This window comes from Megalops cyprinoides, chromosome 13 (genome assembly GCF_013368585.1).
Source record: "Megalops cyprinoides isolate fMegCyp1 chromosome 13, fMegCyp1.pri, whole genome shotgun sequence".
NCBI lineage: Eukaryota > Metazoa > Chordata > Actinopteri > Elopiformes > Megalopidae > Megalops > Megalops cyprinoides.
Window position 1 is genome coordinate 9509888 of NC_050595.1, and position 19659 is coordinate 9529546.

Consider the following 19659-nt stretch of genomic DNA (forward strand, 5'->3'; position numbering starts at 1 on the left):
ATTTAGGAGGATAGAGGACGAATCCTTGAATGGCAAGAGCCGGTTTTAAAGTAAGAAAAGGTTTCACTTCCTTTGTCTATATTGAGAATAAAGGCAAACTGTCAATGAATAGTTAATTTCATTTTGCATGTCTAACTAGCTTTTGTAAATGGGGTTAGTGGATAATGTGCGGCAGCAATAACAAAATAAATAAATAAATACCAAAAACGTATCTATACTGGATCGTCGTTACTGTGAAACGCTGAACTACACATTGACGGGGAGAGCATTTACTTTCTAAAACCGGGAGAGGGCGTACATAGACTATTATTATTTTTTCGACGGATCAGTCGAAAAACATCCAAAACGACCAAAATAAAACGATGCTCAAATGCATCGTTAATTAAATGACATGCATCAACATGCATTTCTTTTTATCTGTTTTAATATTTTGATATGCATTTAAGAAGTTAGACTTTTAAAAAAATATTTAGGGCTAGTAGCTTATTTCGAAATGTCATTCATTTAAATAAAAATTCATTCATTTAAATATTTATTTATGCATACTTGATTCGGGCTCCATTTCATCATTTCAAAATTACGTTAAAGACCGAGGAGACTGACCCAGACAGTGGTACCGTGTGGCAGCCAGTTAAATTCCATTAGACCTGATTCAGTCGTCTGAGATGTGGCTAGTTAGTGAGGACCAATTTTGTTTGGACCCAACAGAACTCTGAAAACCCATCACAAAGTTCAACATGGCCGCTACACTGTAACGTTCCTTCATTGACTCGTGAATTCCCCCCCTAAAAACCTATAAAAATCAGACTGACATCACGAGGCCCATGAATAGCGTTTATTCGTCCACATAATGCATCCTTTAGCCTTCTGAAGTTTGGTGGATATACTTACCTCGATTACTGCCGTTAGAGAGTCCAATCTAAATTACATTAAAATAATTAGAGCTGTATTAATATGACAGTCAGGATGATATGATATCCTATTCTCTGATATATCCATCTAAACCGTTATATAATCAAATTTTACGTATACGTTTAATTCTTCATGTGTACATTTAATTCCAAGCACTACTATATATACATGTGGCTATAATGTAACACTCACACAGATTATTACATTGGTAGCTACGGTGTGGTATGTTGCAGCATATGCTGCCTCACATGAAACAGCGTACAAAAACTTCAAGTACCACAATGCCAAGGTCGCTGCGAGTGCCCTTCCTGTTCTTGAGGCTGGCTAATCCAGTCTGACATCACAGCGCTAGGATTTCCTCGGCCAATCGGTGCGTGGGACTGAGGGAGGGGACGATCGCCTTTTAAGATTGCCACTCCGAAACATTTTTATCCCCGAAGCCGCGGTTCAGTAGCGACAGAGTTACCTGGGGATCTGCTCTTCGAATTCATTCATTTAAATTTATTCAAGGATCTTCTAGCGGGTCTGGTATCGCGTGTGCATATATCGTGCGTTGTGACGCGAGGACAGTGCGCTTTACGAACAGCTAATTTTACGCTATTATTCTCTCGCTTTTTTCATTTTTATGCCTGATCTATTCGGCTTTGGGGTGAGTGTCGTCACACTACAATGATCGAGAGACCAGATTCTGCCGTTTCCAGCATAGCAGTAAGTATATTTTGAAATTGTAATGCCTCTGCTCGTGCAAACGCATGTTTCCACAATGCATTTTCGCTCTGGCCCTTTGCAAAATTATTTGTACGCGGGTTTGGTAGGTTGGGTATCGCATATCCGGGCAATGCTTTGTCGAGCTACCCCATCTGTAGCGCGGTGCTCGGGGGCCGGGAGAGTGTGGGGGATGAGCCCATCCGTCCCTGCCCCCTGGCCGGTTGCATTGTGTCGGTTTCGATTTCGGCTCGGGTTGTCCATCCAAATGAAGGGCCTCATGCGAACGGAGTCAAGCCTTGTCCAATGAGATGGCTATGAGAGCAATATTTTATACGAAAAGATACAGAAGGTGACTATTCCTGAATGCGAGTCTTCGTCAAGATTCTCGATTCTGTGTTTGCTCCATCAAGTCATCTATATTTCACTGAACATTTCCAGCGGTTATATGCAATTATGTTTATTATTAGGCCTGTTGTTATCATTTTAATTGAGAGCGGATGAGGTCTGTAGGAGCGTGGTGCCTTTCAAAGAATTATGTTGGTGGTGTTTATTATGTTTCTGCGGATTTGGCGTCGCACACAGTGACACTGAATTGAAGGCGAGCTGACAGCCGTGGAGAGAGGAGTGGACGTGCATGTTAATACGCGCTCGGCAAAAAAGCAGGCGCCGAGGGCACCGCGATCGAGGGACACTGCATGAGCGCCAAAGAAATCACACACAACGTACCAGGGATTCTTGTTGCTGCTGTCATCGTTGTTTATTTTTTTAATGTTTGCAACAGTACCATCATTGTCATTTTATTTTGTAAGGACCGAGGCCGTGATTTAAACATGCCTGACATACTTTGAATAACGTACTGGTGATGTTATCTCAGCCATTGAAATCGACTCCCCGTGGATCTTCCTCGGCTGCTTGTTCTTCAGGCTTGACTGCCCTAGTTCACACGCAGATCGTGCTCTGAAGGAAGGCAACACCATCAGTGACAAAAAAAGAACAGATTCCAATGGAGACAAGTAGACAGTTGGATGACGTCATCGCAGAGCCCTGTCTGCATGAGCTGGGTTCCCTCAGCTGTGATGATGTCACCTTTTTCCTCATCTCCGCCAGGACGGGTCGAAATTTATGTCGCTGTTATCAAGAGAGAGACATCGTGGTCATCCAGCACTAAATTGGAGAAACGTCTGTTATATCACTGTTAGGTGTCCAGTGGTCTTGTGTTACGCAAAAGGGACACACAATTGGCAGGTGAATGAAGCTTTAGTAAGAATGTGAGGAGTTATGGACATTACTCTAGTAAATACTAAATTAAACGCATTCGTCTCTTGCTAGTGCCTTTTCTAATTAGGTCAGAAGGCTTGGCGAATTATATTTGGACGGATCTTGACGGATTATATTTGGCTGCTAATCCAACATTGAAGACGGCTGTCACTGGCAGCACAATCATGATGAGTTTATTCTATTCCCCATTTTTTGGAACTAAGCGGTCAAAGCTCCGAAAAGAGGGGGCAATGAAGGGAGATGACTGTTACAGAGAGAAACAAATGTGGATTCACATGTTGAGTACTGAATCTCTTAAACATATGAATGAGGACAATTGTTTTGTCCCACACTTGAGGCAGTCCCCTTATTCTGAAAATAAAACAAGACTGTACTATCCAGCGTTTGTTCTCATATGTTGAAGTTGAGGAAATTGTTCCTCTTTTTCAAGCCTTTGCTGGCTGTGATTCTTGGTGAAGTGTGTGGTAATGGCAATATTGTGCTTTCTGATACTGTCATCTGTAGTGCGTGTTAATAATTAATGATGTTTTAATTGGTAGATTCTTACTGTTTGTGAAGACAGCTTCGATATTCACTACATCATCAATGCTTTCTTGTACAAGGAGGTTACAAGATAGGGTTTATAGCTGTAATTTGTGAATCAATTTATTGCTTTCATTGAGCCAAGCATTCCTGTACTGCAGCAGTCAGGACCTGAATAAGTGTTACATTCACTTTAACACCTTTTGTAATTTTGGCCAACTGCTTTACCGCTTTATTACTGTGTATAATCATTGTAGTGTACACAGACAGAGAAAACAGTAGACACTCAATTCACAAAGACCTGTGGTCTTTCACGCTATGTTTTGTGCAGAATTGTGCAGAATTTGGTTTATCTGCTGAAGGAGATGACTGGATGAAGCATGAAGCCTCACCCAGACACACACACGCAGGCGTACACATGAATGCACAATCGCATATATATATATATATACATACGGATACACACATGCACACATATGCTCATTGTGATAAGGGTCCAGCTGGACTGTGATTGATCGTTTCTGTCAGCGGTCACCTATGATGTGTTCAGCCCCAGGTGCCAGGAGCCACGAAACAGCATCAGATCAGTTATACAACACTGAGCACAGAAACGGCATCGGGGCCGCGTTACGCAACCAAAACTGAAAGCAAGGGGATGGAAACTGCCTCAGGACACTGTGGAAACACATGACCCGCAGCGTGTGCTCCTTGTACACCACTGCAACAGCGTATGCATGTCTCAAGCATGTGATTGTGCATTTCTTGCGTTGGGGTGGGTGTGTTTTGCTCTGGCAGTGCAGTCCCGCCATAGGTCTGTTATCTGTGGGCGAGATTGGCCCAGTTGCATTTTGTCAGTGGGAATTCTGGAACAGAGCTGGAGAACTGGGTCGGTTCATTCTGGTGTTCCTGAGGGGTGTGTGGAGAGGAGAACTGGATCGATCCATTCTGTGCTTGTGTTGGGGGGTGGGGGGCTGTGTGTGGAGAGTAAGGGGTAAAGTTGGAAATCATTTCCCATGATAGGGGACCATGAGGCCTGGCTTTGTAATAGCATCCCTGCCCCCCACCCGTCTCCATCACAGAGCTGGCCAGAGGGGCTAGCGGGGCCTTAGCGATTGGGTCTCGATGGATACGTGGCATTCGCTTCAGACATGAGTTTTTCCATCGGCCTCCCGCATGAGAGAGCTGGCCTGGGGAGGGGACAGATCAATTGTGTTTGCCTGCTGTAGCGTGCGCAGCGCTGCGAGGAGAGAGATGGAGCGAGAGAGGGATGGATAGAGACAGACAGAAAGAGGAGAACGCGCAGCTCAGGAAGGCCTTGGCTGTCATCTGGTCGGAGCTGCACTGTCTCCACGACGATGTCACCCTGATGATGGACATTATACGAGATGTAATTACAGAAAGAGATTTGAGCATTCCCCCCCCCCCCCCCCCCCCCAAACCTGCCCTCCCCCCATCGTCTGTGTCTTTTCTTTACCTTCACAGTTCCCATGGTAATTTGTCTGTTTGGTTTGTAGTTGTTAGCACTTGACTGCACAAGTGGCTGGGACACGCCTACTCTAAGCTCAGGTTCCGGCTCTGCACGTGTTCTGGTTTGCTTTAGAGTTTTGGGTATGTTTCTTGATGTGCATTGGAGTTTTTGGTATGCCTCTTGGTATTCTTGAATGGTTTTGTTCATGTTTGTCTCTAAGGTCAGTGAGGAGCATGTTTCATGGCTAGTCAGTCTGTGCAGAGCGTGGTACGTGGTTGTGCGGTTTGTGAAAAGCTGTGGTCCTCATGGTCACTGCGGTCTGTGAGCAGCTTAGTTTAAGGTCATGTGATGTGAGGAGCACGGTTCATCATGGCCAATGCCATCTGTTAGGAGCACTGTTTTTGTTCATACAGTCTGGAGGGAGGATGGTTATTCAGACAGATCCATTTTTCTTCCTTCATCTAAACTTTTATGTTAAGTAGGGTCTCGTGGCTTGTAGCAACCACATGAAAATGGAGTTTGATCAAAGTATTGATTTTTTTTTTTTTTGTAACAGAACTACTGCCAGTGGTCGGACAGCCTAACCCACCCAAACACCACCCCCTCCCCTTCCTCCCTCCCTCTCACCCCTGGGTGCAGAGTTTTCCTGTGTACTTGTTAAAAATCTTTAAAAAGATCTTTTTTTCAGCCACTAAGAGTTTCAGCCACAACCAGTGACAGACTCGCAAGGTTTACCCTTGCCAAATAACTAATAATGTGTTTTCTCAGCCAATGGTATACTGTTCTTTTGCAGCAGAGGAATCTGGAGGGGTATGTCGGTTTCGCCAACCTCCCCAACCAGGTGTACAGGAAGTCTGTGAAGAGGGGTTTCGAGTTCACCCTGATGGTCGTGGGTGAGTCAGACCGTCTGTGTGTGTCTCTCTCTCTCTGTCTCTCTCTCTCTCTCTCTCTCTGCTGTGGCGTGTGTTTTTGTGAGTGCAGTTTCACCCCCAGGGGGCATTTACATACACATGTATTCATTTGGCAGACGCTCTTAGTCAGAGAGACTCACAAAACAAAGGTACATAAGTGCATACAATATGACATCATGAACAACAGTCCAGAGAACATTCCTATGTCCGTGGTTCCCAGCCCTGGTCCTGGAGTACCATTTTGTGTGCTGGTTTAGTTCTGAGCCCTTAATCAATTAAGATAGATTGAACTTTTAAACAGACAGTGATGGATTTGGATTTGTATTCTCTTCTTTAAGACCCTGAATGCAGTAATGTATTTTTGTAAAGGTGTTTATTCTTGTAAAAAGATAAAAGGAAACCATTGTGTCTGTGTGTGCATGTCCAGGTGTGTGAATGACTGTGTGTGTGTGTGTGTGTGTGTGTGTGTGTGTGTGTGTGTGTGTGTTTGTGCGCATGCGTGCGCATATAAATATGTACTGATAATTGTGTGTGTATGTATCTGTGTATACAAGTGGGTATGTCTGTATGTGCATGTATGTATGGACAGCTACTATGCATATGCACAGATGCACAGATGCGAAGTGGGAATTGTGACATGGAATCCACAGTGACGGACAGCCAGCCGTTCCTGTCCAGGGCTGGGAGTGAACAGCTGCTTCTTTTCTGTGACGCATCTGAGGACTGTAGCCAGCTAGGGCGATGTGACCCCACTGTGCATGATGGGAAACATTGGCTCCATTCCTTGCTGTGAGGGGTGCATTGTGAGTAAGGATGGTGCGGTGTGCATGTGGAGTTGCACTTCTCTCTCATGGTGTCATCCTCCCTCTCTAGTATCCATGGTAACCTTCCCATGCCATGTGGGATGAGAGGGAAGAGTGTGCAGAAGCGTGCGAGTGTTGGGTGTTTGTGCGCAGGCACTGAACTGCACGGAGTGTGGGTGCTGGAGCAGCAGACAGAGAGACGTGTCAGAGTGGATTTTGTGTGTAATGGAAAGCAGCTGGGGCTTTGACACTCTGGGGCTCCGTTTGGCTCTTCCCTGAAGCAGAATCTGAGACAGATCTGAAAGGAGCCGTTCCAGTGTGTGTGTGTGTGTGTGTGACTGTACGTGTGTGTGTGTGTGTGTGTGTGTGACTATACGTGTGTGCATGTGTCTGTATGTGTGTGTGTGTGTGTGCGCAACTCATAGATCTGAGTTCCGCTGGGCAGTCACTCACTTAGACAGACGCCGCAGGATTTTGGCTTCAGATGGTTCACTCTTGTCCCAAAACTCTGGGAGGAAAGAACCAGTTTCCTGCCTTTTTTACGAGCTTTTGCTCTGAGCCCCCCCCCCTTCTCTCTCTCTCTCTCTCTCTCTCTCTCCCCCTCTCCCTCTCCCTCTCCCTCTCCCTCTCCCTCTCCCTCTCCCTCTCCCTCTCTCTCTCTCTCTCTCTCTCTCTGTCTCTGTCTCTGTCTCTGTCTCTGTCTCTCACACACACACACACACACACAGTCACACACACCACCAGATGGACAAACACACACAGTGGTGACAGCAAAAGGATGATGATTGTATTGTATGTTTGTGTTTGTGTGTATGTGTGTCTGTGGGTATTTATGTATCTGTTTCACTTAGTTGTGTCTGTTCAGTAACTTCTGTCGGTGTCCTAGGTCCAGGGTCAGAGGTCAGTCCAGGTAATAGCTGGCTTCCAGTTGACATCATACACGTTGCTGTTAAACATTTAGGGCCAACTGTATGTAAAAAGAAAAGCTCGTTCAAACATGTTGAAAAGCCTGAGACAGTGAAAGCCCTCTGATTTTGGCCCAATATGGCAGCCAGCTGCTCTAAATTGTTTTACTTGTTTTACTGAGCAGAGAAACTAAATATTACGACCTCTTTTAGCAGGTAAAGTTTAAATAGTGTTTTTTTAGGAGAGCAAATATTCACAGACTCTTGTGGAATTTAACACCCTGAGGCTAAAACAGAGGTCAGAGGTCACAGTCTGTTTACAGCAGAAGGAATGTCTGTCTCTGACCTCTGGGGTGTAGGACTGGGGGGTGGAGGGGGTGAATGTTAGGATTGCACACAGGATGCATTATCTGTGTCTGTCTCTATTTGTTGAGCTAATCGTTAAACTGGAAGTGGGCGTGGTTAATAGTGGAAGTGATGCACAAAGAATGTGGTGTGTTATGAACCAGAAATTATATTACTTTTCCATACAAGGCTAAAGTAGCAACTACTCTGCATTGTTTAAGACTCACTGTAAAACTGACATATGCTTGTCTGTATTTGAAAGATCGACAACATTGTTCTCGTTCCAGTACATATAATTAATTACTTTTGATTAATTGTCAAACCTTATTCCTATGGAGAGATTGTTTTTCCTGATTTTGATGAATCCACTTCCTCTCCCCTTTCTTAGGGGATGTAGTTTTCCAAACACTGCAGTTATTGTACTTGTTCTCCCAAATGTTCTCTTAATAGATTTGCAAAGAGCAAATTTACTTCATTCATTAATAATGGATTTTAATCCAGAAAATACAAGAGATACATGTATTCATGGTTTTGGATAATCTATAAACAAAATCCAACATAACAAATCCACACCAAATCTACACCATTATTAAGAACGGCAAGGCTGCTGCTACACTGGCAGTCAGGCCAGGGAGAGGGTGCATGTCTGTCCTGCCATCATAGGCTGTAAGACAAGAGGCTTATTAGGCAACCGTAAGTCCAAAGCTCTAGAGATCTTCTGAACAAACTAGCATCTTCTACAAGCTACGAGGTGACAAAGTGCAGAAAGAAGCATTTGAAGTTATGCTGGCTCGGTTGCAGGGAAGGGGGCAAGCCACAACAAGAGGCAACTTGAATTTGCCAGAATCCATCTGACTGGAAGCAGTGTCTCATGGCCAGATGAAAACTGAGCTTTTTTGGACATCCTTGTTAGCTTCATGTTTGGCATGGTTAAAAAAAATCCCACTCAGAAGTTCTAGAACGTCATAGAACACCACCGGAAGCATTTTGCCTTTGTAATCTGGGCCAGAAGAGGATTTAATAAATACTGATTAAAGGAATATGAATAAATTCGACTCTTGTGTCTTTTGGAACATAATCTATTATTTCTGAAGAAACTGAATTAGCTCTGTGCAATGCTGTTAGAACTGCAGCATGACATCTTTCAGTTTAAGCAGAAAAAAAGTCTAAATATGTACTTTGTCCCTGTTGTGCGGAGAATATAAAAATATTTTGCAATTAAAGCAGAGTAGTAACAATGAAATGGTTGTATTTTAGTGTATTTGTGTCTTAGTTAAGCCTTGTGATGGAAAATAAATGCCATCCGTTGCAATTACATGTTGAAAGAAATACGTGGGCCTGACTGAAAGTTCAGGATGTTTATGTGCAGTATATCTCACTTCAGTTTGTTTGACTGTTCTGTAAAAGATTGTGGGATGCACTTTTGAGATGTCCTTTAAGAGGGCCTAAACAGGGCACAGGCAGGCACGCCCGCCTGAAGCTCCTTTTAGGGGAAAAGGCAGAGTGAGGAGGGGGCAAGATGGCGGTTCAGCCACAGCCCCGGGTGCTTCAGGCGGGGGGGGGGGGGTTTAGAAATCCTAGGCATCTCCAGGGTATCTTCTGTCTGTTCGTCCGTCTGTCTCTGGCCCTCAGTGAAAGCCTCTGTTTTTCTCATTATGAGGAGAGGATGTTGGCTCACTCACCCAGACTAAAAATCAGAGTCCTTAGCCTGAACCAAAGATCACGCGGAGCCCTGAAACCAAGATGTAGAGAGAGGCTTCATCCAGCTTTGGTCTGAGGAAGTCTAGCTTTTTGTGGCAGTGTATGTCCGTGTGGAGTTTGTGTGTGGCACGTCTGCATGCGTATGCGTGTGGTGTGTTTGCACAAACCTTCCCTTTTCCCCAGGGTTTGTGGTATTTGCACCCTTCTGTTTTTGAGGAGGTGACTTCCCCCTTTCTAGGGCGGTAGTTTCACTGTTTGGTGAGAGAGTGGTCAGGGCGCCTTCTCATGAGCGGCACTGGGATTAAGACTCCCGCCCCTTTGTAATCTCTGGGAGACGAGAACAGAAGCAGCCTGCGGTCAGTGTTGGAAATGTGAGCGATGTTTCCCAGCATGCTTTGCTTACGCACATTCACTCCTTTCACTTCAAGGGTTTGGCGTCTCTCTCTCTCTCCCCAGGTGAGTCTGGTTTGGGGAAGTCCACCCTCATCAACTCCCTCTTCCTGACTGACCTGTACTCCAAAGACTACCCCGGCCCCTCCCAGCGCATCAAGAAGACGGTGCAGGTGAGACCGTCCTCCGACCCAGCCTCCCCCACCTCTCAACCTTCGGCCACATGCCATCTGAGGGGCCGGTGCACATCTGCATAAACACACTGGGAGCTCAGATCAGACCAGATGCAGACAGATTCCCATCTACTCCCAGCACCCGCAGAGCCGTACAGCAGCACGCAGTGCTGTGTCCTTATAAGGCTTTGATACACAGAGGAAGGAGGGGCAGTATCTGCAGGGCAGTATCTGGGAGATCAGGGAGGGCGGGTGGGGGTCGGGGTAACTCCAGGCAGCAGAGAAGGGGGGGGGGGGGGCTCAAATTCCTGTGGGGGCCAAGAGGGGTCAGTGGCAGGGCCAGGAATGTTCCCACGAAACTCAACACCCCTTGCGACTTTCCCACCAAAAAACTCTGCATCCTATCTTGAACAAATGGGCTATTACTGTGAGTGGATACAGACCGACCATATGCACACACACTCATTCAGTCACTCACTCACACACACACACACACACACACCAACACAAGCCTACAGACTTACACATACAAATTTAGAGACTGTCCCTCGTTCGACATCTCTCCCACTATGCCCTGTTCACTGGGAGAGATGGTAGGGGAGATTATTTTCTCTGTGTGAAACACCCTCACTCCCCGTCTCTCTCCGTGAGTCACACTTAATGTCACCAACATAAGATCTAGGTCATGATGAGTCAGTCTGTAGCTCGCTTCCAGAGCCACACTCGCTCTGTAAGATCACCCTCAGAGCCACAGTCACCCTGTTACTCACCCCCAGACCCCCACTAACAGCAGCAGACTGTGGGAGCCAGTAGGGAAATATTGCCCTTTAGGGTTCTGCTCAGCTCAACTGACCCTCAAAGTCAGTGGAGTACTTTATGCATTTCCATGTATTTCAGCAGCGGACATTTTACAAACTCCCAATGACAGAATGACCCTACAGACTACAGACACCCACGCACTGAGCTGAAATGAAGTTTGAGGCCTCCACAAGCCCTCTGTTGTGGAGGCATCTGGCTGTTTGTGGGTTTTGTTAGAGAATGCGCCGGGACGCTCGGAGGGAAGGGGGGGGGGTGTTGTGGTCCGGGGCCTTCGGAGCCACAGGGTAAATTTAGCAGCGAGACTGGGAGGAAGCGTGCCTTGTGTGGCTCTCTCCTGCGGCTGGCCTGGGAGGCGGGAGGGACTGAGGGGAGAGCGTGCACCAAAACCAAAAGAATGCCTGCGCGACAGCAGAGTCCACTTCCTCCTCTGGGACCTTCATCTGACTGAGGAATTTGTGATTTTCTTTTTTTTCGTTTGTTTTTCTTCTGTTGTAGAAGTCCGAGATGGTGTACAGTTGTGGAATGGTTTCATTTCAGAACCAGATGTACGGCGTCAACAAGATGTTTCGTGTGCATGTGTCTATGTTGTTTTTGTTTTACTTCAGAACCAGAGGGTCTCTCTCTCTCTCTCTCTCTCTCTGTGTTTGTGTGTGTGTGTGTGCGCATGTGAGTGAGTGAGAGGGAGAGAGAGAGAATACAGTTTATGGGGTGAAGACTGCGGAAAAACCATGTGATGCTGTACAGTATCTTGAGGGTTTTTGCCAATGTCAGTAATTTACAACTCTTTTTCATTGTATCCCCCATCCCATGTTAAAGGTGGAACAGTCCAAAGTGCTGGTGAAGGAGGGTGGGGTTCAACTCACACTCACCATTGTGGACACTCCAGGGTTTGGAGATGCAGTGGACAACAGCAACTGGTGAGTTAATCTGTATGAGTCTGTTTGTGTGTATGTTTATGTTTGAGAGTGTGTATGCATGTTCTCTTGCTTCAAAGACAGATTTGTCCTGCATCCTATAAAGTGGCTGAAATACAAGGTGTGCTGTCAGACATTTCGTATATGTCATTTTAAAGTTAAAACATAACACATTGCCTCTTCCTTGCCCTGCCTCTTTCTGTTTTTTCTGTCACTCTCCTTCTTTCCTTCCCTGTCTCTCTGCCCCTCCCCTTCTTTTCCCCACCCCATTCCCTCTCTCTTTGTCTCTCTCTCTCTCTCTGTCTACCTTCCTCTCTCTTTCCCTCTCTCCCCTCCCCTCTGTCTCTTTCTTCCTCTCTCTCTCTCTCTCCTCCCCACCCGCCCCCCTTCACCCTCTTCCTCCAGCTGGCAGCCTGTCATTAACTACATCGACAGTAAGTGCGAGGACTTCCTGAATGCAGAGTCCAGGGTGAACCGGAGACTGATGCCAGACAACAGGGTCCACTGCTGCCTGTATTTTATCGCCCCCTCTGGCCACGGGTGGGTACTGCACTCTAGGGCAGAAATTAAGTACACACACACTCACACACACACACACTCACACACACACACACTCACACACACACTCACACACACACACACACACACACACACACACACACACACACACACACACACACACACAGCACAGCCATACACTTACAGATGCACACATACATTAACACATGCTTAGACTTGTAAAGAGACCCACAACCATACTTATACTTAAAAAAAACAGACAAAACCCGCTATCAGAATCTGCTATAAAGCAATGTTAGCGTAAGTTGATTTCTGTTATATAAGCCATGGGTTTGCTGCAGGTTGGTGATATGCATGTGTGTGCATGTGCGTCTGTGTACGTGTGCGTCTGTGTGTGCGTCTATCTGTGTATGTGTGTCTGTGTCACTGTATGTGTGCGTCTGTGTGCTGGTGTCTGTGAATGTGTATGTGTGTGTCTGTGTGTGTGCGTGTGTGTGTGTGTGTGGGTGGGTGCGAAATGCAGGCTGCCAGCGTCCCACATGGTTATATAACACACGCACGAGTGAGCACGCTCCGCTCTGTGCCATGTGAAGATGAGTCCTTCCATCCCCTGCGAGCACACTCTATTGACCCAGCCAATCACTGCCTATCACAGCCAATCACCGCAGCGCTCCTTTACCCACAATCCTTTGAGGACTTGGATTGCCAGTCAGTTACATGCAAGCCTAACAGCTTGACAAACTGCAGGGTTTTTTTGTGTCAGAGAAACTGGAGCTCGCCGCAGCCCAATTCAGATTTAAATGGGAAGTTATTTTAAGCAACCACATTAAATATCTAAACCAGTCTGTTCTGAGTGTTTCTGGAGAAACACCCTTAGAGTTTTTGACCATTTTTTTGCTGCTAGTGTTCTGAAACTGCATCCAGGCAGTTGGTGGATTGCTGAAAAACATTTACAGAACTGTTTACAAAATACGAGGGATTTTTTGAGAGATTGAAAGGCATTTATGTTCCGCATCAAAAATTCCACAAATTTTCTAGTCATCTCCTGTATGGAGTTGTCTAGTTGTATGCATGAATCTGCAGACAAACCCAGGTACTAAACATCAAACAACAACATGGGTGTGTTTCAGCATATACCCATCTCATTAAAAGACACATTACTGAATGTTCAGCATTCACAATTAACTCTTTGATTCATACACGTTTGAGGAAAGTGAAAATCTGGTTTTGAAAATGTGAATCATGCTGGCCACACCCTTGTCCCCGCTTCTAACTGTAAAACTGCTGTGCTCTTTGACACAGATCTGGCACTGGTGTGTACTTTTGGAACAGTGTACCGAAAAGTTCCCATCCTATCCAGTCCCCTTCGCCACCCCTCTACATCCCCTGCCCCACCTCTTCCACCCTCTGCTCCCCTCCCATCCCGGGACAGGCACTTCTCTCACAGGGCAGAGAAAAGCAGCGTCTTTGTCTCCCAATGGGGAGAGAGACAGGGTGTGTGTGTCACAGAGAAAATAAAATCCCGCCTGCCGCTCCCTGCGTCTCACTGAACGGGACATTAGAGGAGCAGAAAGCGCCTTTGTCTCTTTTTTTCTCAGCACTTCGTTGTTTGTTGTTGTTGTTGGGTGGAGATGAGCTGGAGGCTTGTGTAGTGTGGGGTTGATGTTTTTGTGTGGTTGTATTATTTGGGGGTGTGGCGTGGCGTGGCGTGTGTGGGTATGTAGTATTCTGGTAGCTGTCCACACTTCTCAGTGATTTTGTACCCCTCCCCACAGACTGAAGCCCCTGGACATTGAGTTCATGAAGCGGCTCCACGACAAAGTCAACGTCATCCCCCTCATAGCCAAAGCCGACACTCTGACACCCGAGGAGTGCCAACTCTTCAAGAAACAGGTGTGTGTGCGTGTGTGCGTGTGCGTGTGTGTGCGTGCATGTGCGTGTGCGTGCGCGTATGTGTGTGTGCGATGCTTGTCTTTGTGCACGTGTGTGACCAAGTGTCTGTCTCCCTGTGTGCTATCCTGACACTCTTCCTGTTCCTCAGATCATGAAGGAGATCCAGGAGCACAAGATAAAGATCTATGAGTTTCCCGACACGGAGGACGATGAAGACAGCAAGCTCATCCGCAAGATAAAGGTACTTTACATTACATTTCATTCATTTAGCAGACACGCTTATCCAGAGCGACTTCCAGCACAATAGAAACTTGTGGTACTTCTGGGCCCCCCACCTCTGCACTGGGTACTGCAGTAGAGTCACTTTCCCATCCCCTGCTTTCCCCTCAAACAGAAGTGGTGGGCTACTTAAAAATACAAGAAGCATGAGCGTGTTTTGTCTTAGCCGGATTATCCATTGTGCTGTGTAAAATAAGTGCAGTTGCTTTTAAAGACAAGAGAAAGGGAAATCAGAAATTACTGTATGAACCATTGTAACCATTGCAAATGCATTACCCGCCCCCCCCTCCAGGAGAGAATGCCTCTTGCTGTCGTCGGCAGCAACGTGGTGATTGAGGTCAATGGCCGGAAGGTCAGAGGTCGTCAGTACCCCTGGGGCGTAGCAGAAGGTAAGGAGGGTGTGCGCGTTTTGGGGGAATGGGCATAATGGTGGAAGAGTCTATGGAGTCTGTGAATGTAGACTGGTTGTTGCTCTGTTGGCACGTGTTGGTACTCTGCATGGTCCTTGAGAATGCCCCCTGCCCTTGATATTGTCTAACAGAGGGATTCTGGAAAAGGGGGATGGGGTGCATCAAGGGTATTGTAGTTTCTCGCTGTTTCCTGTTTCCTCTCACTGTAGGGCTCATTCTTTTCTCTTTATTTAAGATTCTTTTATTCCTCAGAAAGACAATTTTAATTTTTTTATTGTTGTTATGGTGTGTAATCACACATATATCAGTCTCTTTTTTCATTCTTTCTTTCTTTTTTCTCTTTTTTCTTTCTGTCTATGCTTTTCCATGACTGACAGAGGGCATTTTTGGTAAACAAATCCATCTCTGCTTCTCTCCTCCCTGCCTCTGGCATCCCTCCCCCTCTCACCTTTTTGTTGCCATGACGCTAGGTCAAAGGTCGAGGTCCTGCTCTAATTGTCATGAGGAAACCTGTACGCAGCTCAGTTCTGATGGCACTCCTCCAGTAGAGCAGTGTCACTAACTCATGTTTCAGAAACTCTGTTGTTCTCACATTAGTATCTCTGAGTCAGAAGTACTGCATGTGTTAGTCACCATCCTGCCACATATTCTCATAATTATTTGCTCACAGTCTCTCTCTAAAATACACCACACACACACACACACACCTGCCTTCTCTCACAAACATGCACTCTCTGTCTAATACCCATTCTCAAACACACACACACACACACACACACACACACACCTGCATTCTCTCTTGCAAACATGCACTCTCTCCAGCACACACACAAACACGGCTTCACTGGCATCAAATTCCTGATGAAGGAATGTCTGGATTGTCCTGCTCTTCCTCTGACATTGATCTAATGTTGATCCCATGTCTCAAAACTTCGTTCCACCATGATCCCTTGGCTGCGATCCCAGCAGTAGTTGCCCCCGGGTGACGCTTGGCCTTGAGGGATCCAGACTCCATCAGGACTTTGCTGCCACGCTCCCAGTAGCACTGCAGCCCCCACTGACCCCATGATCCCCGTGGCCCCTCCCCTCCCCCCCTCCCCCAGCTTCATTTCATGAGCCACAGTCAAAGCCCAGTCACCAGCACGCCACGTAACCCGCCATTCTGAATCGCAGTAGGCAGTCAGAGTCGGGCAAGATTCTGGGGCTCACCTGGGCCAGACTGTGGGCGTGGCTCGGGCTTTCGCTCACTCGCGGAGGCCCCGCCCCTCCTGTCCCTCAGCAGATGCTTCACACAGGTATGTGACAGCAGGGGGCGCCGCTCACCGTCCCGTGGGTAGGTGGTCCCGGCTCGGTGCGGATCCACATCGCCGGCGTGAGGAGGGCACGTCATGCTCTGAAGTCTCAGGCGGTCCTTTTCCAGAATCCCGTGTGACCAGTGAACTGCCTGACTGTCGGTGTGCTTTGTGTGCCACCCACGTGCTGGGCATTCCGATTCTAACTGCCTTCCTCTTCCTCTTTCTGTTTCAGTGGAGAATGGGGAGCACTGTGACTTCACTGTCCTGAGGAACATGTTGATCAGGTGAGGAGAGAGAGGGTCAGATCCTCTGTTTAATAAGTGATTCTGCCACAAATAACACATAAGTTAAATGAGCAACAGTGTTAGACCAAGCTATCAACAGTCCCAGACCAGTGAGTTTGAATGGCATAACACCATTCAAGCCCCACCACAAGTTAACTTGTACAACCTGACTAGGCAACAGAGGCCAAGTATAATACGATACATCAGTCACTAGAACACAGAATCCAAAATGCATCATAATACTACATGTAAAATAAACATTAAATACAAGAGGTAGCAGATGTTAGGGGGCAGGTATTGAGGTGGAAGCAAGGTGCAGTCTGAAAGGTGGGTCTTCAGTCTTCATTGGAAGATGGCCAGTTATTCCGCTGTCCTGACCTCCATGGGGAGTCCACCACTGAGGGAGCAGTACAGATGGGGATCTTGCTGCTCCTCCTCCTCTCCTCCCTCCTCACTTCCCCTTCCTCTCCCCCAGGACTCACATGCAGGACCTGAAGGATGTGACCAACAACGTCCACTACGAGAACTACCGCAGCAAGAAGCTGGCAGCGGTCACCTGCAACGGAGTGGACGCCACCAAGGCCAAGGGCCAGCTGACCAAGTATGAAACAGACAGGGGGACAGATAATGGGACTGTCCCAGGGAACAGACATGGATGCATATGATACAGATGTGGATGACACGATGTGTCGGATATTAGCGCCATGAGAAATATATTATATGCTATATATGCTAACTGCAGTTGAAGCAGATAAATCAAGACAAAATTAATGTGTAGAAGGTTAATTATTGCTAATGACTCCTGCCTCCCCCTCTCCCTCACTGCCCTTTACCCATGTTCATGCCCTGTGCTGCCCCTAGGAGCCCCCTGGCACAGATGGAAGAGGAGAGGAAGGAGCATGTCATGAAGATGAAGAAGATGGAGACCGAGATGGAGCAGGTGTTTGAGATGAAGGTCAAAGAGAAGAAACAGAAACTGAAGGATTCAGAGGCTGAGGTGTGTGTGTGTGTGTGTGTGTGTGTGTGTGTGTGTGTGAGAGAGAGAAAGAGAGAATAAGCAAGAGAGAGAGACAGAATGTGCCTGTGAGTGTTTGTCTGTCAGAAGGAATTTGAGAGTGTGTTGACAGCCTCTTCCTCCCCTTCGTCAGCTGGAGCGCCGTCATGAACAAATGAAGAAGAACCTTGAGGCCCAATACAAGGAGCTGGAGGAGAAGAGACGTCAATTTGAGGAAGAGAAAGCCAACTGGGAGGCACAGCAGCGTGTGGAGCAGCAGAAACTGGAGGCCTCAAAGTGAGACTCGCATGCAGACGCACACACACACACACACAAACTCTTTCTACCTCATACACACCATTCAGACTCCACCACTTAAACCCATTTTTTTTCTATCTTTCTGCAGGACCATGGAGAAGAATAAGAAGAAGGGGAAGATCTTTTGAAAGTCCTTTTGTCAGATTAAACACACACTACCTTCTTTTACTTTACATCAATTTGTCCTCTGCTGGCCACCTGAGCTGCCCCTCCCCCTTTTACCAGACACAAGCGTGCACATACACACACACGCATACAGTTTGAGTGTATGAGAATGTGTATGTGCGTCAGGTGGAAATTGTGATGAAAATGCACCACTCCAATCACTTGGGGTTACAGATGCTGAATAGCCATACTAAAACACAGAGTGGACTTTACACAAACACCACACAAAGACTACACTTTGCACACACAACAACCTTCACACACTGCATTTACATTTATACACACCTTAAAAATGACTCTCGCTGGAGTCCCACAGTCTCCACCGTCTCTGCCAGGACAGGTAACGCACACACCTGGAACAGGTGTAATTCACAAACGGATGCGTTTGCTGTGGGGAATGTCTGTGATGACAGCATTTTGACCAGCTTGAATTGTTCTGAACTGTGTGTTTTGTATAGGTATTTGCAATAATAATAACATATTCACACAAAATTACACTGTTGTGAGATCACATGAAATTGATTTTCAAGATTGAATATTTTTGTGATTAAGCAAATACACCAAACTGGCACAATGTGGCTTTGTGAGCAAACCAAGCTGGAGTTGGTGTGACGTGTCCTGTAGGTGTATATGTGTTAGTGTGTGGTGTGTGTGGTGTGAGTGTGCACGCTCACAGTATCATAAATACCTATGACCTATTTCTCAGAACAGTGAAATGCAACCTCATTGACTTGGCATTAATCTAATATTAATCAACATGTTCAAAATCATTGCAACCTTTGCTGGATATACAGTATATATATAAAAAATGTACCCATTCAGTAGATGTCACCGAAATTGCATGGGTGTCAAGAACAATACTAATATAAATTGATGGTGGTCCCCATCCCACAACCATTCCCTAACCTTTCCCTGATGAAGCTATACTTTTTTATTGGAAAACATGACCATGACTTACGTCTTTGTCTTTTTTATGGTTTTCTTTTTCCTTTTTTTGTATGTATACTGTTTTCAACTCTTACATTCTTTGTCTCACCCTCCTCTTAACTGTACATTATTAATATTAAAGATGAAAAGAAAGGTTTTCTGGGTCTTCCCTCTTGGGGTTTGTGGGTCAAGGTTCAGGCCAGAGGATGAAATAAGACATGCAAACATCTAAACCTGTGCATATGCACACACAAACACACTCAAGGCCACCTCTCTTTACATGTTGTCCTAATTTTAGAGAAGTCCACATCGTGGATAATCTCTCCTTGTTCCTTTTCACAGGGCATGCTATTCCACTTTAGGCAGACTATGACACCCTCTCCTCCAAAATGTTTCTGTAATTAACATGAATGTCTTTAGGTGGTTATGTTCAGTATGGCGCAGAAATAGAAGCGCACTGCTCCAGGGTGTGTAAAATACTTCCCTGCTAACAATCCTCTCTGGCAGCCCTGTCTGAAGCGCCCTCTGGTGGTACTGTTACCCAGTTGGAGCATTGAGCTCATATGGTGTGACCGGGAAAGAGGGAAGAGGGAATGCTCAAGGACAATCTAAGTTTGATGTATTTTTTGATATATATCACATACTAGTGTACATGGTTTATCATTCTGAACTGCATCCTCCAAGCCTACAGCCCAGATACCCTCCAATCAAAATGAGTGCCAGCCA

The 19659-nt window shown here is 46.3% G+C and overlaps 1 protein-coding gene across 2 annotated transcripts; it reads left to right on the forward strand.

Annotated features, from left to right (window-relative positions):
* The first annotated feature begins 1331 nt into the window (after nucleotides 1-1331).
* LOC118787795 (septin-7-like) lies at nucleotides 1332-19068 on the forward strand. Of its 2 annotated transcripts, XM_036543478.1 has the most exons (14): nucleotides 1332-1620; nucleotides 5682-5781; nucleotides 10010-10116; nucleotides 11752-11852; nucleotides 12255-12389; nucleotides 14144-14261; nucleotides 14410-14502; nucleotides 14833-14929; nucleotides 15328-15339; nucleotides 16478-16529; nucleotides 17005-17130; nucleotides 17391-17526; nucleotides 17678-17820; nucleotides 17930-19068. In XM_036543478.1, exons 1-14 carry the CDS (start codon nucleotides 1582-1584, stop codon nucleotides 17967-17969), a joined length of 1299 nt encoding a protein of 432 aa, XP_036399371.1. In that variant the 5' UTR covers nucleotides 1332-1581; the 3' UTR covers nucleotides 17970-19068. The 2 variants fall into 2 exon arrangements, with proteins under 2 accessions (XP_036399371.1, XP_036399372.1); XM_036543479.1 differs by lacking the exon at nucleotides 15328-15339.
* Nucleotides 19069-19659: the final 591 nt, after the last annotated feature.

Excerpts from the sequence above, each read along its gene's own strand:
- LOC118787795 (XM_036543478.1), top strand. The coding sequence starts at position 1,582 with ATGATCGAGAGACCAGATTCTGCCGTTTCCAGCATAGCA. Across the intron at positions 10,117-11,751 it reads GCATCAAGAAGACGGTGCAG|GTGGAACAGTCCAAAGTGCT; the intron begins GTGAGACCGTCC and ends CCCATGTTAAAG. Across the intron at positions 17,131-17,390 it reads GCCAAGGGCCAGCTGACCAA|GAGCCCCCTGGCACAGATGG; the intron begins GTATGAAACAGA and ends TGCTGCCCCTAG.